The sequence below is a fragment of the Rhea pennata genome, chromosome 2 (genome assembly GCF_028389875.1).
Source record: "Rhea pennata isolate bPtePen1 chromosome 2, bPtePen1.pri, whole genome shotgun sequence".
In the NCBI taxonomy this organism is placed as follows: domain Eukaryota; kingdom Metazoa; phylum Chordata; class Aves; order Rheiformes; family Rheidae; genus Rhea; species Rhea pennata.
The window spans coordinates 117,933,152-117,956,724 of record NC_084664.1 but is presented as its reverse complement, the minus strand read 5'-3'; the positions used below and the strand labels follow the sequence as shown (position 1 = coordinate 117,956,724).

Genomic DNA, 23,573 nt, shown 5'->3' with positions numbered 1-23,573 from the left:
CAGAAGGACTTCAGGGACTGGCCTTCTCAGGAAGGAAGGATTTAACTGTAAATTAGCTAAAGCCTGGCACTCTGGAGCTGCAGTTTAGGGGCAGCTGCCCTGGCTCACAAGGGAAAAAAAAAAAAAAATCACAAAAATGAGGAATTGATGCCTCTTTGGGGGAGATCTAATTAGACAGACTAAGTGACAGTTTAGAAACTTAACTTGTGCTTTGTAGCCTAACATCCACTGCAGGATTTCAGATTTTTTTTTCTGCTTTTCCATGATTATGTAGTTGTAGTTATGTGTTATTATACTAACTGAATAACAAAAACAATTAAAAACCTAGCAAAGAAGGAAAAAATACCCCCTGCACCTTTCCCCTTTGAAAGCACCATTGCAAGTGTTACACAACCACACCAGATCTCTTTTTTTAGCCTCTTGGTCATAACCCTTATTCATAGGAACTACCACAACACAGTCCATGCCATTCTTAAAGCTTCAGTAAAGTACAGAACTCAAGGAAGCGCCCAAAAGTAAATGTGTACTGAAATAAAGGAAGCCAAACGCAGTTGCCTGGGAGAGGCCCCGTTTATGAGCGAGTGTACTGTACAGTGCTGTATTTTGTGACTCGCGAAGACTTGCTCAGAGTGGACCCGGCAGGAGGAACCCCCCCAGCGGCCAGGCCAGGCTGGCTGAGCGGGGAGTCTGTGATTAATACGTTCTCTTGCCTTCCAAGTCCAGCATCTGCTGTCTGCTCGCTTCTGCTTTGCATCCCCGAGACCTGGGCTGGTGTGACTACTCGCTCCGTCACCACCACACTCTGCCCTTCGGATAAACCGGGGAAGCTCAGCGAGCCCTGGTCGGAGGCGGGCACAAGCACCCTCTCCCGCTCTCTCACGACAACATACTGCGAATCTGGGAGATCTTGAGCTGTCAAGACCCCTGGCCTAGTGCCCTCTGCTTTAATCATCCTTTCGGTAACCACTACATTACTTCCATTTGGCAAATCAGGAATTTCCACCATGTCCTGCAAGCTTGAAGCAGGTGCAAACACTCTCTCTGTCACCACTACATTCTCCTTAAACTGGGGATCTAGAAAAACAGTGGCAGGGGGGCCCGCAGAATAGGACGTTTCCGTCACAGTGACATTGCTCTCAGAGTACGGTTTGGAAACAGGCCTTGCCTCATGCTGTCCAGACCTCGATACAAAGGTTGTTTCCGTGACCACCTCCTGAGACACAGTGTCTGGTCCTACAGCATTATCCTTGTGTGCCGCCTGGGCTGGCTGCAAGCGGCTGCCCGAGGCAAAGGCTTGTTCGGAAAGGGAAGCACTTTGCTGACCTAAGAACTGTGGCTTTGAGTCATTAAGACCGAAACCTGATTCATTCCTAGAGCTACTATCTTTCATGTCTATATGCCTACCTATGCATATTTCTGCTAGAGTCTTAAATTTATCTCCTAAATCATCAAGAAAGCGGTCATCAAGATCACTCTCAATAAAGCTGCAGCAGCCGACGGATCCATGGGGAGAGCTTGACTCTCCCTGAGAATAAACCAGGAGACAATCCTTTGCAGCTTGGGCTTCATCTTCATCTGCAAAAGAGACAGCTTTCTAGAGAGAGAGAGGAGAGGAAAAAAAAAAAAGGAAGAAAAAAAAGCAAGCATAAGTTCATTAATGGCATTATCAACTTTGAAAATAAGGAATATTTTATCAAAACAGATTTAGCATAAGAATTTAATGGAACCCACAAAAACTGTCAGTCAATCAAGGGTAGTGTCTAGCACTGCTTTTCACCTAAAATTAATCTGAACTTGACATTACATAAAGGAGAAAGAGGATACTGCAATCTGCAATTAAACTACAAGCCTCAAGTACTATCATCATCTGCTGTTAAAACTCATTTGTGACACTACTGTATCTTCACAAACATACCAAGATTGTTTTTCTTTTGGTTCAGTGAATGAACTTCATATGTAATTAAGTGTCTGCGGCAGAGTGTCAAAACCATGCTTGACAGTATCCTAATACTTAAACATATGTTTGTTTAATGAGTATACGTTGACATGTTATCACCTGCCATGGCCCTTTTCACCAGGATTGCCTGCAGAATTTGGCAAAAAGAGTGAACAAACTGCTAAGTTAATATCTACAGAAATGTAAGTATTTAAGCAGTTTAAGCCCAACACGTAAGCTGGCATTACACAGACCATTTTGGAAGAAGCGGAGTTCATGGGTCATGAATACACTACTTCCACGGCCAGTTCGGCCTGAAAGCAGGACTTGCACACAATTAGCTTCTGGTACTACCTTGAATATCTTTGTATATGCTTGCACCAGCTTTAATTCCAGGAGCAAAGACAGACAAATAATCCTGGGCCTGCTGAACCAGCTTTACCTAGTATGTTTGCTGGTTTGTGTTCAGAGCCACTCTGCTGCCATATTCAAGGTTTTAGAGTGCATATTTATGCACCTGGACAATGTGGTATATACCTAGATCCAAATTGCTTCCATATGTTGATCTATGTTTGATCCTGAAAGTAGGTACATTTCCCAAGATGTTTTTACAAACAAAAAACTGCATGACATGACAGCATGCATCTGAAACAATGTGGATTGGTTATTTGTCTGTTTTTAGCCTCCCAAAAGTTGTAAAGCTGACTATCGTCACTTCACTTCTCTAAGACCTCCTGCAGGACTTGAGCAGATAGTTATGCTCAGATTATGTATAACGCTACAAAGTACGACATGTGGACGAAAAGCAAGCTGTTAGGCAAAAAGACAATGCTAGCACCACTTTATCAGCTGTTTTGAATAAACAGACCTCACCCTCTACCCTTTGCCATCTATAGCCTAACTTTCAAGTGCTTGCTCCATGATAAGGTTCTTAGCTGTGCTTCATGAAGAGTCACGGAAGTGACTCCCTAGAAATGAGTGTGAGGTGCTTAAGCCCCTGAGGTTTATATCATATCTTCCTCATGGCTTCTCCTTGTGAACCAGAGGCTCCTTGGTTGCTGCCAAATATCCTGGATTCCATTCCCCAATCTCTCTCAAGGCAGGTCTCATCTTCTATACAGAGTGCTATGAGACTGATCATTGTCATGCTTTAAGTCCAACATTTGAACTTGAACCCATAAACTGTCCCCACCACAGATACACACAGCGCAGAACATTATATTCAGGTCTGGATCTATGTTATGTAGTAACATAAGTGGCATTTGACAACTTACTTTCCAAGAATCACATACTAGTATCTCTAAGCGTCAATATCAAGATAGTTACTCAGGTCATATGCTTACATCACTGAAGTAGTCTCTTAAAAATTCTTCTTTCATGGCTCCTCCAGTTCCCGCCAGCACACCTTCTCTGGCCACCACTGTCTTGCCTTCTCCAGCTGTTACACCTTCAGCCCCTCCAGCTGCCATAGCTCCATAATCAGCTCCAGAAAAGAGATGCTTTTGCTCTTCCCATCTTTCAGTGCTCCTGGTCACAGTGTTGTAATGCTCTCTTACATTAGATGCAGAATTGCCACTTTCTGCCACAGCTTCCTCTGCGCTCATTCCTGCTGCTCCTCTGGCCGCTGCTGTCGACATCCCCACAGCACTGGGCGTGATGAGGTTTAGCACTGGCTACATAAAACAACACAAATTAAGATGTGACATGAAAGCTATGTTGTCAAGCACACAGAACTGACCAAACCAGCAGCAAGGCTGGGTGGGACCTGGGAGTCGTTTGACTTGTTTGAATTCGTACTTATAACATGTTGCTACAAAGAGTGAAGTGCCTCATGAAATAGGGTGTAGCTTCCAGGATTGTGTTCTCAGGAGGAGAGAAGATATAGATGCATTGTTTCTTAAAACTCAAAGCCTTGGGAATCAAAGAGCATTAAGAGGAAAAGAAAATATAAACAAAAACTTGAGAGTTTTAAACAAAAACTAGAGAGCTCAACTGCTCCAAGAAAGTTTCGGTAGTCTCCTCAACCACAGACATGTGATACTGCCCAGTTTTACCCAAACAAAAATGTGGAGAGCATATGCTGCCTGGACCTTTCTTCTTTCTTAGAAATTTGGCTTCCCCATTAAGTTTATTGTCTTTTGTCAAAAACTTGTGGGAGTATTGGCCCTAAAGAAAAGTCAAGGTTATCTTACTTCTGTTTCTTTGTTAGCACTCAAAAGTGTGCTAGTGTTATGCCCATTCATTGAAAACTGGGTTTTGTAAGATAACAAGAAAGGGCAACTCACTGCTGTTCTTTCTCTCTACCTATTTCTATATACATATACATACATACATATATATATATATATATATATATATATATATATTTTAAGAATTCCCTCTGTTTAAGAAGGGAGCACATGAGGAAGTCAATTAAAACGTAACCTGAAACTTTAAACTAGTGACGGGAAGCTAAGCTTTATAACTCATTCTTCTACTGCTTTAACATACTCCCAAATGGGCATAGAACACTCTAGACTTGCAAATGTAAATACTTCACAGCATCAGTGCTCCTCCCACACTCCTATCTTCCGTTCAGACACTATCAACACTTGCTTGATTACTTTCTCTCTTCTTTGGAATTTAAACAGCATAGTTGGTATTTCCAGAGCTGCTCATGGAATTCATCTTCCACGTATCTTCTGCTGAGCCCAGACTAATTTTCAGTTAATGTTCATATGTAGTTAAAATCTGCTTTACAGCTTTGAAACACCAACTCATAATGTGGAAGAGATGCCAAGTGCAAAACTGAAAGACTTGAATGAAGATCAAAACAAAATGTTATTAGGTAAACATGCCTTCTCTTCAGGAGCTGCTCCCTCACTGTTCCAGTTACGTAACATCTCCTCACTGTAATCCGGTATTGCAGCAAATCCCTTAGCTCCCGATCGACACGGACACAACAGCAATAATAGTGGAATAACTGCAAGGAAACAGTTTGCCATTAACTGCGATGATTAGCGCCAAAGCATGGTAACAGCAAATACCAAAGTCCTGGGCAGCTCCCATTCAGAAATGCATTTTTAATGAGTTAAAGATCAACATAAGGACTGATAAGGGCTGCAGATAAGTTTCTAAATATTCAAGATATTTTCTAGACACATATGCCAGGACGGTTTCCTAGAGAGTAAACTGCCACTAGGCTATGTCAAGACCTCAGTCCTACAAATGATCATGCATGTGTTCAGCTGTACATTATTAAAGATATCATCTTGCAAATGTGAGTCCTAAATAATCACTGTACAACCTTAAAATTTCTAAATTCTCCTCTTCTTTTACTACTAGACAAATAAACGACTTTATACAGATTACATCTCACTACTCCTATGATATGTTTACAGTGTTACCTGGGGAACTGAAAACAAATCTTGCTTCAGGAGCAGAGCATACATATGGAATGAACTCTGTTTTGCTACAGCTAGATTGATAACATAAGCAATAAATTTTTGCCAGTTTAAATACAGCATTGGTATACTTGGCCATATCCCAACTCAAAGTGCTGTTCTTGTTCTTCAGCAAGACAAAATAAGAGCTCAAAAGACAATGTCATGTGCTGCTCAGAATAAGTAACCATATCCAAGCTGTCAGTAAGGGAGAAGAGTTTGGGAGAGCAACCACAGCACTACGGCTTGAGGGGGAAGATTTAGGGTTCACATGGGGAAGTGTGGGAAACACTGAAAAGTGTTTTTTTTTTTTTTTTTTTTTTTTTTAAACTTCTTCTCCATGTGGTATTTGTGGCATAACAAACAAAAATACAAGTCTAATGTATTAATTTTGAAACGTACAGCTTGAAATCTTTTGAGGGTGAAATGCTGATGTTAGCAAAGTTAGTTGGAAATTTGCCAGGATGTCATAAAGACAAGGAATTTACTCACAAAGCGAAGAGAAATGATTAATCCTGAGAGCAGGCAGTGTTTCTTCTCAGGTGCCTTGCAGACCATACTCTTGATCCTGCAGACCATGCACTATGAGCACATACTCTTAGTGCTTCTGAGATAATATAAAACAATTACTTACGCAGCAAAAGTAAAAATGCCAAGATGATTAGTGCAACTGCTCCAGGTCCCAGGCCAGCTGCTGACTGCTTTTCAGCACATGTGGGTATAGAGCTGTCACGTGAACATGTACAGACAGTCAGCTGTAGAGACTGTTTCTGGGTACAGCTGAAACCTTGGTAATCTTGTACTAAGATTGGAACTTCAGTTTTGCCAGTTTTCAGGTTTTGTGGGATCAGCTGTATGCTAGTGTCTGAGGCAGAAGAGGGGGTTTAAAGAAAAAAGAAAATAATCAAGAAATGAGTAAAGAGAAAGGTAACTCCTGTAAACTAAGAGAATTAAAGTCTTCCCAACTTCCCATGTAGGTCTCAAGCTAAGTCACAATGTGGAATGGAATTAACTTGAATTAGCTGCTGCTACAGTTTATACACTGTTATTTTTAATCAGATCATTCATGCTAGTAACAAAACAGCTGCCCTCACTTGCAGTTTTAGATAATTGTGGAAGAGTCTCAAACTCTTCCACAAAGCAAAGACTATCACATAATATAGTCTGACTGGCTATCTAGCTCTAACCTTTATGTCATCTAAAAAACCAAAGGCTGAATTCGCAAAAATATTTTCAGCCGTAGGATAATCCATTTTAGGCCACAGGCAGAGACCAAGAGAGTCAAAATACCACCCATTTCTGTGACCATGTGATGTTGCAGACACAGTTAGGTGAGAGGTGCCCAGATGATCCCAGCTGGGGAATGCCACTCTACTCTGAAAAGCAATAATCCCTACAATTACTGCAAGTCTGACTACAAGTCGGGTGAGGGAAAAAAAAAGTAAGAATGCTTTTTGGGTCCTAAACCTGGTGATCAGGATTAATGATTTTTGGTTTTTAGTGTTATACTGTCATGTTATAGCTGACAGAATAAAGAGTTTGAGAGGAAAAGTATTTTCTGGTGCCTTCCATTCACCAGAAGCATTTCTTTTAAGTATTTTCTATCTGTGTATGAATGAGAAGGTAAGAAAAAAATGCATATCTCATTTCACAGTATTCATTACAGTACTCACAGTATACATTTAAGGAAGAGGGCTGCAGCTGCTATTGCTTCTTCCCCTGCTGTACAGGAGAGTCTTGGACAGGTTGCATAGCATTTCCCTTTGCAAGGCCCACACTGTGCAAGCTTTTATTATTATTATTATTAAGGGCTAAAGCAACTGCAGCCCAGTAACACAATTATCTCCAAACTTAGTTTTAATGAATTGCACCTTGCATCACTTCGCTCAATTTCTGTGAGAAGACGGGAGTGTGGTTTAATCCCAGTGTCATCCACCAGCTCCCAGATGCCATATATAACTCAAACTACACAAAGATGGTCCAACTGAGGGAAGGGAATAGGTCCCAGAATACATAATCATGCTTTTACATCCACTGGACAGAAGAGAGTAGGATGCAATTGGTGACTTCATGCATGACTCCACACCTGATGTGGATTTTTTTTTTTTGTCTGGGTCAGCCAAACTGTCAGTACGAACTGAATTAAAGTGAAACACCTCTGTAACGTTCCAAATAGCTGAAAGCAACTTAAAATATATTTTCTTACCATTTCTGGATCCAATTATCCAATTTTTTGTTTTCTCCTCGGGCTCAAGGAGAGTAAAGCTGAAGGGAGCACTGTTTGGGTAACTATCCAAATCAGTAGCTGTAACATCAATTAATTTTGTATCTGAACATACAGTCCGCACAGGGTACTCAATAACTGGACAGTTATCATTCACATCTTCAATTTGAATAATGACTGTGCCAGTGACTGTTTTCCTAGGAAAATCTAAGAATATAAAACAGGACAAATTATATTGATTTGATATGTACAAAAATCTTACCAAAAAATTTTAATACTCTTTCTAAAACAAAAACTATTAAAGTAAATTGAAAGAAAACACTGCTATCATTGAAGTTTATGGGAGAACTATTTCATCCCTATTATTTATAAACATATTGAGAAGGCTCTTCTGAAGAAAAGTTCTCTTTTACTATTTTAATTTTAAAGGGCATTTCCTGTGTACAGTTGCACAGTAACATGCAGACTAGGAAGTGATAATTCTAATGACATGCACCAGGAGTTTTGAGCCTCTCTTGCTTAGCATTCAAGAAAACTTAGGACTCTGAAATCTGCTTATTACTGAGAGATTGACACTATTTCTTTACAAGAGACATTCTTATCCAGTTTCACAAAACCCTTTGTAATTTAGTTTCAGTAGGCAATACTCCTGTAGCAAAATGGATTTAGGATACAGGAAGGATATAAACAGAATAAATTACATCTTATCACCAAGACATCTCAAGAAGAGTGTATCGTTTTTAACAGCTTCAGTGCCAAGACAATTACGGTTGACTTGAGATCCAGAGCAGTCCTCTCTCACCAAAAAAAGAGAAAGACATGCAGTATTTAGCAACCTTTATATACTTGTAGGTGCTGCTAAAAGTAGCATCAGAAAAACACTCAGATGTGTTTTCAGAATGCAGTAAGAGGTAGCTAAAGCCTAAGAAGTCTCTACAGAAAGTCTCTCTACTTCCAAAAATACAGGAGTTGGTCCTCAATTACCCTTTTAGATAAACCTTTGCATTGACTTTGTTGGCAGCTTTCACATGAGAAAGTGCTTGTCAGTAATGTCGCTTAGCATTGGCTATTTCTCTTAGGGTGCATTAACTTTAGCACTTGAACATTACACACATTTTAACCATGTGCTTAACCTATATCTGGTCAAAGAAAAAAGAAATGGGCATCTCAGGAACACATTCCAAGTTTCATTAGTATTCAAGGAGACACTCATTTCTCTCCTCTAAACAGAATCGAGGTGAAACTCGAGGTGAGACTGCACTGCACACCTAACTTTCAGGTGTTAAACACAGGAAGGTAACTGTAGCTGTGGAAGATAAACTAAACCCTAAACAAACAGGAAACTTGCAACAAAAGTCAGTCCGAGCAATGTGAAAACAAAACACTCTTGACTTACCTTTAGTTATGCCCAGCATGGTGATAGCGTAGGTACCGTTTACTACATGAACTGATTCATAATCAAGGTCTTGTGCAAGTATGATTTCACCTGTAACCGAGTCTATTGTGATCCAGTTTGCCAAATCTCTTCCTTTGATGTACCTGATTAAAAGTGCATACAAAAATGTACATATTTATAACAACCAAAAAATCAATGGAAAAGGCAGCTTACTCCCCATTTGAAGCTGAAACAAGATGCCTAGGTATGAGGTCCGACTCTCCTGCTGTTTTAACTGGTTTAAACTATAAATCTAAGATTATAATCACACCTTGAATGCTGAAACTTCCTTCTCCCTCTCTACAGTCACCAGGATTTGAGCGTAGAAGCGTTACAAGAAGGTAGACTGAGAGCAGGAAATCAGCAGGGCAGCGAGCTCCGCTGCTGGCTGTGGTGATCATCTTCCCCTCCCTCCCCCTTGCCCCAGAAACCTGAGCAGCAACAACTGTATTACAGGAGTGGAGGACAGGGCTCCACAGCCACGTGTGCATCTCTGCCGGCTGCAGCTGCGTCTGTGAATGCCATGGTGACGGTTCAATCAAATTTTGGCTGGAAAATGAGAACTCAAAAGTCTAAATGCAGCCACATATATGCATGTGCAAACTTATCTTACACCCTTTTAGTCTGATTTCTACACATTTCTGTATATTTCTTCCTCATATTTCTACAAAGTTAAATGTGTAGACTTACTCTGAAAAGTGTAAGGGCATGACAAATAGCAGGCAAGCACAGACAGTTTCCGCAGAAACACTCATGTCTTGCCATATACTTCAAATCAAGTAGGATTTTTAAGCCAGTAATTTTCAACATAACAGAATTTTGATGATTGTAACATTTTCCTTTAAGGTCTCAATTACACATAGAAGCAAACAGATTGCCTTTCAGTTCAATATATATGTCAAATTAAATTCTATTTTAAAATACATATTCAATATACAAAATACAATAGTTCTATAAAAAGAAGATTCTTACGTAATACGCTCTGCTGCTTTTCCAGTATCTTCATCATAGGCTTGGTATTGTCCAATAACCTGGTTTTTCCGCATGGTCTCCATTGCTTTAATAATTTTTGTGCCACCTGGGAATTTAGGACCTTCTCGAACATTAATCACATTAATTTTAATTGGAATTGCTTTAGCTTTATAGCTCTTTCTAATTGACTCGTGGAATTCTGCTTTATTTGTAACAACAACGCTCAAGTTTAGGCTTTTCATTTCTTCATAGTTTAGTTCCTAGAGCAAATCACAGAAAAAGATCACTCAGAATTTGATATCTACATAACAGTCTTACAGTTAGTATTTAAATGTCAGTGAAAGATACTATAGTGGGAAGAACTGTCAGTTAACATGTTACTCTATATATAATGCTTTAATTCTTTAAGAGTATATAACAGAGATTTCCTTCTTACTTTTCCAGTGAATGACATCATAAATATATATATTTTAATATTGCCAAATTTAAACTTATTTAAGGGTAGGTGAAATGAGTCTTACCCTTATAGTCCGTTTTTACTTTCAATGTATCAGTACTCTGTAATACTTGGCTCTTCAGTTATTTCTTACTGATTCCTTAGTGCTTACCAATTTTTATAATTATTTAAAGAAATGAAAACAAAAACAAAACAAACAAACAAAAAGAGTTCTTAAGGCACTATCCATCTTCAGTTCCTATGGATTAAAAGGGAATGGAAACTACATGGAAGTTTACAAAATAAATAGTCTGTAACCTATGGCTCACAGAGTAAGTGTTGCATGCAATGTTATCTTTGGCCATGGGAAACAGAAATTAAACCAAGACCAGCCAGGAGAGCAAAAATAAGGTAAAGGTTACAGTGTACATGTTCATGCTGTTGACAGTTAGAAAAGTTTAGAGACTTCTGCCCCTGCAGATACATTTGAGGTCACAGAGAATGCAAAAGGAAATGCTAGACAAAAATAAAATTTTGTATGAAATTTTTATACACTAAGGCACATGAAAAAGGAGGAGTGTTCAACACACAGGTTATTTACAGTTTACATATAGATTACTTATATTCAGTATACTAAAAAGAATAAATTATTCTGATAATTAAAGAAGATTTTGTAAATAATATGCTAACCTTCATAAGAGTCAAAATCCCTTCATTTGTTTGGGTATCTGTTTCTATATGAAAATAGCCACCTTCATTACCAGAAGCAAATGCAAATTTTGCCAGCCAGTTATCAGAAAACTCTTCATCTTTGTCAAATACTTTTATTCGCATAATTTCCACATTTGCTTTGTTTTCTTCAATGCTTCCTTCAAGCTGCAATCAAACAATACTCTTTAAATAAAAATGTGATGATTTACTCCATTTCATCAAGACAGGAAAACCTGCATAACAAGGTCTGCAAACAATGTGATACTAGCAGGTGTGAGAACAAAAATATTGTAACTGTACTTACCATACGACTTTCAACAACAGGAACGTTGTCATTGACATCTAAAATCTTGATTTCTAAAGAACATTGTGCACTTCTCCCACCTGATCCACCATTTCTGTCTTTTGCTTCCACCATCAAAGAATAGCTACTATGTGTCTGCCACAATATAAAAATTAAATGTTTAAAAGCAAAGAAAAGTTTCATAGTGTAGATTATCATCCTTACTATACTTTTGTTGCTCCCTCTCCTGGAAAGGCCAGTTAATACTAGTTAGAGAGAGAGGGTGTTATAAATCTCACACACAACTACCTTGACTGGTTCTGCAGGAGTCCTAGACCTAAAGGACTGGGAGTTTTACATTTCCCCATAAAGAGTTAGACTTCGTCGAAGCGGAGAATGGAAAAGGTCAGTGGACATAAGCAGCGAGAGCAGCGGACACCTGCGTGCTAGATGCATGATGAGAGCTAGATGCAGAGACGCTGCCCTTAGGTATAGCAAGCCAACCGCTATCACCATCTGCTGGCCAGCAAAAATACATGCAGGCAGAGGAAAGCTGCTGGTTTCAGCGCTGTTTCATAGCAGTAAGCGTTCTAAAGTCTTTGCACCCTGTCTGGCTTAGCAGGCCACAAAAATCTGTTCCTCCCTCTCCCCCACCTCAGCCCCTGAAAGACATGCAGCAACCAGACAAGGGATCATCCTTTAATCCTAGGAGGGGCAAAGGAAGAAGAGAAGACCAGCTCTCTCGTCAGCAGGCAGCACCAAAGCAAGAGGCATTAGAAGCATGCTGTTACAAGATACCAACGGGAGTTATTTTACCTCTCTGTCGAGGTTTATTGTTGCTACTTGAACCTCGCCAGTATCTTTATTAATACTGAATGCATTATTAGGATTTTGAGAAGTTATTCTGAAAGCAATTTTGGAATTCAGATTATTTGGTTCATCTGCATCTGTTGCATTTATCCTCATTACAATTGTACCTGAAAGAGCAAATAAAACTAGTATCAGTTTACACCACCATGCATGCACTGGCAAGTATTTTTTTCTGCAGTGTTCCAGATAAAGGAACGTTGTCAGACCTACTGCCCTCGAAATCCAAGTAATACTCATTAAAAGTACATCCTCTAGTAAACAAAGCATATTTTCAACACACATCTCTAATTTACAGAATTCAGTGTACTAGAATTATTCAACAGGTTGAGTAATATAAGAACTCTGATAAAACTTCTGATAGAAAAATTAGTACCGCTCCTTTCAGTGAAATGTGTGAGGGAAATACAGCTTGTGTCTGCAATAACTTTCTATCTTTCTTTTCTTTATATCTGCAGTTTTCTATCTGAATATTGCAGCATTATATGAATACAAAACAGAATACTATCTGAATAACAGAATATTATCCAAAATACAAAACAATTGTTCTTTGTTAATGTCCTCCAACACTTCACTCAAAAAGCATGGCAGACACAATGGTGCAATCCTCTTGTAAGTCATGGCACAGGATCCTCCCCTCTTGGAAAGGGCTTACTTTAGTTTGATACCCATATTGAGTTTAAACATTAGCTGGGATGCAGTCAGAGAGGTGACTACCATATGGCTCCTACTCTCAGAGAGAACAGAGGGAATTCAATACCTCACCGAACTGGACGTTTAACAATTTATTTCTTCAGATTACAGTGACATTGAAACAGACATCACAAAGGATTTATCAGCTTATTTCACCTAGGCTTTCCTTTTCTTATCTCCTGGGAAATAATGTGTTGCCCCGAAATCTGATCAAACGATCCCTGATGTGTTGCTCCTTGTTCACAGGAGAATTGCTGCAAACTTCTCTATTGGGGTTTGAGTCAGGGCCACCCGCTCTAACAGCAAAGTACTTCTCCAGCCCACAGATAAATCAGGACTCTTCACAGACATGGTAGAATGGGATCAACTCCAAAAAACACTGGGATTGCTAGCCCAGAAAGCAGACTGCATTTTTCATACAGTTCCTGCTTAAGGACTCTGGTCCCTGGATGTGTGGTAGCTTTGACACCAAACCAAATTACCACACCAGAAAACGTTGCTGTAGTCTGTTGAATCTATGTGGATGGATACTTTCTCTTCATTACATCACACAGCTTAGCCATGAATGGAAAACATGCACGCAAACACAAACAAAAAGCCTCCACACAGATAAGAAACCACATCCTTGTTACCGCAAATATGTTATAGCCAAAATTATGTTCATTTGTGTCCTTGCAAGGGTTGGGAAAAGATAAGTGAATAAAGAAAAAAAAATGAAGTATTGTTACCTGCTTCACTTAATTCTTCAATTGAACCAACAAAAAAGTCAAGTGAAAAAACTGGGTCGTTGTCATTTATATCTAAGATTTTAATTGGGAGGTCTATTGGCTCTTCCAGTTTTGCTCCAGTTTTATCCAGAGCATGACCTCTGACCTGAAGTAAAACAGAGAGAAAATAAATACAATGAATAACTTATAATATATTATGGTTATACCTTACTCTGCAGAAACAAAGGTAACTTAAGTCAATACATTTGAACAAAAAACAAAAAAACAAACAAACAAACAAAAAAAAAAAACCATAGCTGTTCAACTTACAAGCAGCATTGGTGTTTTTTCTCGGTCAACCTTTCCCGTTATGTTCAGGTCTCCAGTCTTTCCATTGATAACAAATAATCCATAAGGAGGCTCTGTTACTCCTTGACCAGATATAGTGTAAGTTACTACTATCCCTTTCTCTTCAAAATCAGAATGTATCTAGCAGGAATATAACATATTAAATTGCATTTAGTAAATAAAACCACATTAAGAATGCAGAGAAAAAAAAATATTTCTGCTATTTTTGTAATGAATAAACAAACAAACAAACAGTGTTTTCCTGTGCTTGTTTGGGTATGGGTATGTTGAAGAGATTAAGAAGTGTTACATGCTCATTTGAGGATGCAACGCAAGGAGGAAAGGAACATGATGGGACTGCGTAACAGTTGGGATGGGAACTCAGGCCTCAAAACCAGAATGGAGAGGTCTGTATGAGAAGGCAGTCGAGACCGCTTGGACAAAGAGTGCAATAGGATGGAAGTGCAAGCAAAGTTTAACTGGAAGGTTTGCAAAAGCACTGAAATAAGATGAAAAGTCGGAATGAGGGAAGAAGGCAACTGGCTGCTCAAATGGATAGGGACAGATAAAACAGGAAGAAAGGCCAAGGTAGGAGAGGGGAAAGGTCTGGAACAATGAACGGAGCAGAGGGGATTAAAACTACAAGGAAAACTTGGAAATAAGATGTAGCATCTTTTTAATGGACACTAGACATAAGCTAGCAAGGGAACGAAGTGCTAAAATGGAAGATGATGATCAGAACTGGGAGGAATAGATAGAAGAGGCTGCACAGGTTACAGATTACTCTCTGACAGATTCAATATAATCATTCTCTTCTGCTGTCAGAAATTATGTGAATTTCCCTGGGAAAGCATGTGTTCTACTCCACCAACATCACCATCAAAATGATGCTGATCAAGTCCAAGCAGGGTAGAACAGCCTAGTACTATCAACATTTACTTTATAAACCAAAGCAACAGATGTGGTGAGTTCAGGTTTCAGCAGTGGTGCTGAACCACATGCATATCAATTTTTCATGAAGGGGTAACACCTTGGTTATTTTCAGCTCAGTTTCCTAAATTAAAAAAAAAAAAAAAAAAAAAAAAAAAAAAAAAAAAAGCATACATAATCACGTCCCAGGTAGACCTGGCTGTCCAATTACTGTTAATAGTTTCTGTACACACTTGCAGAGTTCAACTACACCCGAATGGGGGCACAGAAGTGCAAAAACCTTTGAAGGTATTGCAGTCCCACAAGTTCTACAAAAACTGGTGCCTAAAAAAAGATGAGACACACAAATCGGGCTGCAAGAGAACTCGTGCTGAAGGAAGGAAATAGAAGGCAAGTGGGCCAATCTTTTATTGACATTAGATAGATCTTTAAAATTTGGGAAACACCAGTGCATGTGCTTTAGGCTGCCATTCTCTTATCTTACATTTTCATCTTTTGATTTTTATGTATATTCTATATTTCTCTCTTTCCTGGTCTTACTTTAGCAATTGGATTCCTGTAAGAGCTGTCTTCCTCCTCCCGTATGAAAGCAGGAGGGACTATCCATTCACGCTTCTGTCTGACAAGACTGTGGGGATGAGACAACACACCAGTCTTATCCTTTTGATTGTAAACCTGTGGAAAAACAAGTTTAAATCTCAATATTACATTTGGCCATTTAAGATGAATTTTTTCTTACTGCTATAGCTCAAATTTCTGAATATCCTCTGCTGTAACCTGGCTTTACAGCATGCTGCAAACTGCACGCTGATCTCACCATTCATTTTCTTCCAAGGAAAATACAGATTCTTTAGCAGCTAACGACTTAGAAACCATGAAGCAGCATTAGCCTTCTGATCCACAATCTGTGAGCCGTATGTTCCTCAAAAGTTGTTTGAAGAGGAAAACAACACTGATCTCTATCAGTACAGAAGTATGCAAGATAAGCTTTAAATACATAAATACATGAGGAAGTTGCTATGACCAGGGACTGGTGCAAGTCAACCAGAATATTGTATTTAAGTGATCATGATCAGACGTGAGAAGAAGCCTGTAATGTCAAACTGTTTTATAAACCCTCAGCTGAGGGGAGAATAAACAGGGTAACAAGACAGAATATTCCCTTATACTCAGCCTTCTCTCTAATGTAGAACCTGCCCATGAAACGAAAGGCCTCTCTCTAATCCAAGCACTGCCTCAGCTATCTCTGCTCAACTACATGACCCCCCTTTTCTTCCCCTCTGCCCAGCCTAGTTCCTACTATCACTCTAAGTTTCCAGATGCAGAATTACCATCTTCTAGAAAATTAGTCAACTTCATTTATGGAGAGGAATTCAAAGAAAATAGCAACAAATTTAATGTTTTGGGGAAGATTTTCCAAAGTTGAACATCACTCACTTTGATGGATATAGCACTGATCCCATTCACTTCTATGTTTGCTTACATTTCATCACCCATTACACAGCTCTCAAGTTTCAGAAAATGGTACAACTCAAGCTATTGATCAACTGAAGGAAAACATGTCTTTGCCACTTGCTCTTTGCTCAAAGAGACCTTCTTCAGGCACTGATAAAGAAAAGCAATTTTCTATCATTCCTACCTTAAAATGGAGCCCATTTCCATAATTCAAGTAGATCTGTAAAGTAAATTATATGATTATTACTTCTATGTCATTTAAGTAGTACTAAAACTAAACTTATATCGCTTCCCACATAAGTACTGCAAAAACATGCAGAAGGAATCTAACATATATAAATTAATATTAATTATTTACTACTAAATATTTACTGTTGAATAATTTACCTGAAACCACATTGAAAATATGCTATACCTGTAAAATTCAGCACAACTAAAGGTTTTACACTGCTTTTTCCTAGAAGAGCAGGAAGTAGACACGAAACAATTCATCTTTTCTTAAACGATGCTGACTTTACAGCCATTTTTAAATGTTCAGGTTTAGTATCAAATACGTTCCAGCATTCCAAAAGAGGCAAAATGGCCATTAATAGGAATGGGTGTCGATTGTCAGCAGCACCCTGGAGCAGCTCACTCCCTTCCATGCAAATCATGGATTATGCATGTTATGGTGGGTTACTGACCATATACGAGAACAAGAGACTTTAGTGTTCAAAAGCAAGTACACATCAAAAAAACTTCTGGTGATATATAAATGAAAGATGCAGGGGTTTACTTAGAATTTCTCTTGCTGACATTCTCTGTATTCTTAAGCAGATATACAGTTTTTCTGCACATGCATCTATGTTACAACGATCAAGAAACAAGATATGTCTGAGACACTTTCTTCTTTTTCAGCTATAAAACTGACTGTACAATCTCCCCAGAGCATGACTCCAGCACTGCTGTAATGCAGCTTCTATTCTTCTATTTGCCTAAGATCTCTACAAGTTCTGTAGAAAACATTAGAGCAGGATACCCATACCCACTTTTGCAACCACATTAAAACAGCTAGAACAGAGCTATGACTTTGAGGCAATCAGTAAGCTGAAGTGAGTAGTGCAAGAGGGAATAAAGCAGTTTGCTGAGGGAGAGTGAGAATAAGATTTTCTGATGGCCAGTGAGCAGAGGTTAGATCCTCACCATCCCTCTTGCATTGTTTCTTTTCACATACAAAAGCAGATCATTTTTCCAGTGATAACTTTCCTAATACATTGTAGTCTAGATTTGTCCCACTTATCTTTAAGCACCTAACTTAAGAGCATAAATGACACACATTCATCCTCACAGAAACAAGGCAGAGAGGAAACAAATCATCCTTGCTCTAATACATCAACCTTCAATACAGAAGTGCCTAACTTGTCATGCACTAAGAGCCTAGGATAATTATGTCCTTGCCTCAAAGGCTTTGGATAGGTGCCTTATGCTAGCTGGAATGAACTGGAGCCTCAGCAAATTATCAGATAACCTATGTTCACATCCACTTTCACTATAGGATTCTACAGGCAGCAAAAACAATTAAAAAAATCAGTGCAGAAATGTAGGCATTTGGAAACAAAAATGTAGATTGTTACAACATGTAAAAATTAACCGTAGCCGTATGGGCTACGCTAAGGGTTGGACTAGATGATCTCCAGAGGTCCCCTCCAACCTTACCATTTTATGATTCTATGATTTTCACCTGAAATAATTAGTCAATACTTCTTTATATTCTCTTTGGCTATTATCTAGGCTGTGGAGTGGGCTCTCCCTGTTCACACCTTCCTCTGACTCAGCCTTAATTACTCCATCTATGATAGACTTGACTTTTTTTTTCCCTTCCTTTTCAGAAGGCCTTATCTCTCCCAAACAATACAGTGGATAGTGTTGGGAAATGTAGCAGACTGTTTCAACTTGTACAACAAAACCCTGTTTTCCAAATGGCAATTTTCCCAATATATGAATCTTAGACTTAGGATCTTAGATTGCATATCAAGCTGTTTCCATAAAAAAAAAAATAATCTGATTATCTTGTTGTTACAATATAAATATTTATTAACATTATAAATCCATAAAACTAATACAAATAATGAGGAGCGCATGAGATAAGTGACAGTAGAATTACTTTACAGTGACAGTTTTTCAACAGCAATTGCAGCTCTTTTGGAAAGTGAATAGGTGCCAAGAGCTCATATTGACCATCCTTGTTTGTCTTTATTGGTAAACTGAGGGAAAAAGATTTCTGTTCTCAATCTTCAATGGAGATAAGAGGCATAAAGCAAGAAGTTTCCTGGGAACCACAGGATAAACAAAAATATCTGAAATCTACGAATGGGCAGATCTTCCACCGCGATGAACTTTAAAGAAGAGCATATCAAGAAAGTGAGAAGGATCCCATTGGTAATTATAAATAGAAAGTGAAATATGATGGTATTTTAAAATAACTGATTGAGAACAATTTGTCTGTCTAGTAAAAACTTCAATTTCCTGTTTTATTGCCGAGATGAAAAAGTACTATTGCTTCTGCAGTTTTCAATATATATATTCCATTGTTCACCAGGGATCTAAGAAGAGACTTCAGCAGATCTATAAAAAGTGCTTAATAACAGCAATTTGTATTTAAAGCATGCTTAAATCCATGTGGAAGAAATATATAAAGGGATTCTGCATTTTCATTGAAAATGTTTAAAAGATCCACAAGTTTAAAAATGTGAAAAAGCACTCTTTGATGAAATTTTTTTGAAGCAAAAGTGAAAAAAAAAAATCACATATCCATTTCTTCTGTTCAAATCTGAATTTCCATATATATATATATTATATAATATAGAGCTACTTTTTATTAAATAGTTCAGTAAAAGCCTATCATGTGGTGTATGTTACATTACAGCCTCGGTGTGCGCATGCACACACACACACAGAAAAAGTGGCACCTACTGATGAAACCTATTGATGACTCAAAGCCAGGAGGCATTGTCAGAAGACACCTGGATTGTTACAGAAAGAGCTGGAAAACTTGAGGCTTGAAGGAAATATTTCACGAAGACAGTCAGCATAGATGAGAGAGTAGGGGAAAAGGGAGGAGAAAAGGGAGGACATGTACAGGAATGACAGGCTATTCTAGCACAAATGAGAGTGATAATCGGGAAGCAACTACAAGGACCTTTGAACATAGAGTTGAATTTTATAATGGGAAGATGCAGGCTGAGGAAGCTGTGTGTTATATTTGCTTCACTATGAAGCAAGAAGCCCTAAAAATGTGGTCCTTTCATATGTGCTGTGTGTTAAGAGATTTAGATTTTGCACATCCTGCTGGCTAGTTTGAGGTTCAAGATGCCGGGTGGGTGGAGATCTTGCACACTTAGAAAATAAGGCTGAAAGGATTGGCAACGTTTATCTGGCAGTCCATCTCCACACCCTGAGGCAGCAGCTATACCGAAATGCTTCCTAACAACAGTTTGTTTAATCTGTTCATAAAAACTAGCGATGGAGATCTCACAACCTCACTAGCTAATCCATGGCAGTGCATAGTTACCCTTTCAGACTGAAAGCTTTGATCATCTTGCTGTTTGGATGAGATTCAGTTTCAGATTAAGACACCCAAGTTTCTAGTCTGCGTGAATGCTAGGTGTCTAATCTTCCACCATACTCAATAGAAAGACAGGCAACGAGAGAAGCAAGCAGTTCAAGGCACCCTAAATCCAGCTCACAGCTGCTGTTTCTATCTGGGTGCCACCAACTGTGGCTTTATCTACTTTGCAAGGTCCAGTGCAAGAGGATTTGTACAGCAAAATACTTGCTGCAGAGAACGAGCACTGTACTACACATCCTCTGTGTTTTTTACTTCAGTCTAGAATGAGTTTGATCCCATTGGCCAGTCACCCATGAGTGGATGGATGGGTGCATCTTCCAATTTAGTTTCACCAGAAGGAATCAGATTCAGGCACTGTAGAGGTTTGCTTCAAAAGTACAATTTGATCCAAATTAAAACACTAGCATAGGTGACCTCTGTATCAACTACATCTCCATCTACCATAACACAAGATCAAACACTTAAATTTAGGTGCCTTAAACAGAATTGGGCTCTTTATCATGCAAATATGCTCAGCAAACATTACAATCCCCTTTTCTTCACAACTACCTTTTATTTAATTGAAAATTGTTACTATGTGTCTTATCTTCTTTCTTTTCTCTAGACTAAAGAATCCCAGTTCTCTAGGTTCCTTCCAAGAACTACATAACACGATTCTTAAATTCATATTTAGGAAGCCTGATTCAGATTCAGGAAAGCATTTCTTTTGCTTTTAATATACTCGTTGAGTTCAGTAGGACGAATAAAATACTAGGTCTTTCATATTTCACATCTGCTTTAATAATCTCACTATAATGCTTTGAGTTTGTTTTTTTTTAAAAAAAAATTGGAATAATATTAAGTTGTTGAATCACTGCATAGATGTTTGTAAATTTTTACCATATTTCAGCATGCTACTGGGAATATAAACTGGGTGCTTACAATATCTTCACCTTTGCTCTTTCTAAAGCCAAGTGTTATGCTGGTTCCCACCCTACCCCTCCCCCCCAGTGCTTCCGTGCATTTTAAAGGGAAATTACTACTGGCTCTGAGATTACAGCAGTCATCTGATGTATTCTGGACTAAATTTCATCATACCCAGCCTCAACAGAGTTAGAGATCACCAGCATCAAGGTATTACAATCTGAGAAAATTTTGCTTCTCACGTAATAAAATCTATATGTCTCTCTCAGCTCTTCTTTGACCCAGCCACGGATAGCGTTTGCATGATCTCTTCTAAAGATACAACGTTCACCTGCCTAATAAATCATAAGAGAACTCCCAAGGTCCTTCTCCCAAGGTGCGTGTGCTGCAGGCTGGTGGCTCTGGGCGTGCACCCTGGACACCCAGGGCAGGTGCGGTCCTACCACACCTACGCGAACACGACAGCCAGGGTAGGACCGCACCTACACGAACACACTATCGCCCTGCAAGCACCGGTGTCTTTCAGGAAGAGCTGGAGGCAGGGACACAGGCACGAAGAGAGCTGCAGCGAGCTCCGAGGTGCCCAGGCCTGATCCTAAGGGGGCCCAGACAACAGACCACCATGCAAACGAGCACTAGATACTTTCAGAAGACAAGGAAGAGTTTGATGTTCTTGATGCTTCTATGCTAAAGGTCAAGCCTTCCCTCCTCCCGCATTTTTTGATGACTTTTGCTTTTTTAGTAGTTTTTCACTGGCTTTGTCCATATTAGCAGAAAAGAGCTAAAAATAGTGCCATTCTTTTTTAACACAAACCAGCCAAGGTACCTCCGTTTGCTAGAATATTTCATCTCAGGCATACTAAGGTATTAAGAAATCAAACTTTGTATAATTTTAGTATCTTACATCCTGTACAAGCTTTAACTGAAAGGACTAGCTAAATCATTTTCCTTTTCTTTCTAGACAAAGCCAATAGGATTCTGACCAAGTACAAGCCTACTAAATTCAGAAATTACAGAAAGAATTAATGGAAAAATTTTATACAAATAGCATGTTTCTTTTTGTGCTTTTGAGCAAAAAATAATAATACACCTTGCAACCAAAACACAACTCCCATCTTGATTCTAGGAATAGTTAACTGTTACTGGCTGACTCTAGCCAACTACATCTATGTTAAAGCTTTCAAACAAGTTTCCAGCTAAGAAAGCTGATTTTGCTGGATCTCAAGCTTGGGAAGCAAAGTCACTATACACAACTCCTGATCCTGGCTGCCCTGCAAGCTGTCCAAAAGCCTAATGTGGCCCAGCTCCTCGGCTCTCCAATGTTATCCACAGACTGGCTTCCCCACTCGGGGGCTTTGCCAGGTTACCTGCTGCCCAGCTTCCGCAGGCATTTTTGCCAGCCTGGAAAGGTGGACAGCCAAAGGACAAGGCATTAAATGAGAGGGAAAGCTTCCTGGGTAGCTAGAGAACATCAGTCCAAATTAAACAAATCATAAACTTTTTTTTTTTTTTTTTTTTTTTTTTTTTTGTCCCAGTTCTTTGTGAAATACTGCTGTAAGACTAAAAAGACTACTTCAGTGTATGGAAGATCTAAATACTGATAGCTAAATAAGAATGGAGGTGGAAAAGAAAAAAAAAGTATTCTGGATTTAAGCAGCCTGTCATACAAGGCAACAAAGTTTTCCACTAATAAAATTATTATCCATTGTCCCTCCTGATACCATTCCTCCAGAAAGATAGCTCATAGAAAACATTTCAGATAAGAAAATGACACCACTGTGAGTTCTTCCCTGCATTCCTGTTCCTACTGGAATCCAGGGGGGGAAACAAAGCCATTCGAGACGCAGCGCTCATTTTCCATCAACTTTTTCTACTGTTGCCTACTTTCACCTACACAGAGCAAACGGTGATTACTGCTACCTACTGCAAGAACAAGAGCAAAGGCTCGTTTCAAAGCAGCCGGGAGGAGAAGCGCTCTCCCCGCGCCCGGAGGCGGCGGCCGCGGAGGAGCCGCGGCGGCGGCGCACCCGCGGGCAGGGTGGTGCCGGCCGCCGCGCAGCTCCGCGCCGCTCCGCGAGGCGCGGCCCCGGCCTCCCCCTCACTGCCGCGCGGCGGAAAGCGGCGCGGCCGCCGCTCCCCTCCCTGGGGGCGCTTTTTTTTCCTTTCTTTCTTTTTTTCCCTCCCTCCAAACAGGGGAGAAAAAACAGACTTTTTTTTTTTTTTTTTTTTTTTTTTTTCCTCTCCCACTCTGTTACCAGAGGGATCCTCCCCGCCCCCGGCCCACGACTCACCAGCAGCACCAGGAGCTGCGCGGAGCTCCGCGCCATGGCCGCGGGAAGGGAAAGGAAGGGAAAAAAGGGGGCAGCTCCGCCGCTGCGCTGCCGCGGAGAGAGGCTGCGGCTGTGGCGGAGGGGCCGCACAAGTAGTGGGTGCGGGTGGGTGGAGTGTGCCGGCCGGCTGGGAGGCGCGCCGGGAGCGGGCAGGTGAGGCCTGCCCTCCCCCGAGCCCAGGGCCGCGGCCCGGCCCGGCCCGGCCCGGCCCAGGCCCGGCCGTGCGGGGCGGAGCGGCAAGGGAGGGAGGGTAGGACCGCGCCCTCGCACACGCCGAGCTCCGTGGGGTCGCGGCCGGGCGGCGCGCTGGGGGG

At 40.0% G+C, this 23,573-nt stretch overlaps 1 protein-coding gene across 1 annotated transcript; it reads right to left on the bottom strand.

Annotated features, from left to right (window-relative positions):
• Positions 1–571: 571 nt before the first annotated feature.
• LOC134136348 (desmoglein-2-like) lies at positions 572–23,288 on the bottom strand. Its single transcript, XM_062568154.1, has 15 exons — positions 23,221–23,288; positions 16,604–16,639; positions 15,505–15,639; positions 14,017–14,175; positions 13,708–13,852; positions 12,236–12,396; positions 11,441–11,575; positions 11,116–11,301; positions 9,990–10,249; positions 8,979–9,121; positions 7,565–7,789; positions 5,993–6,223; positions 4,774–4,898; positions 3,280–3,609; positions 572–1,594 (listed from the first exon to the last, which is right to left on the bottom strand). The coding sequence occupies exons 1-15, from the start codon at positions 23,254–23,256 to the stop codon at positions 572–574; spliced, it is 3,330 nt and encodes a 1,109-aa protein (XP_062424138.1). The 5' UTR covers positions 23,257–23,288.
• Positions 23,289–23,573: the final 285 nt, after the last annotated feature.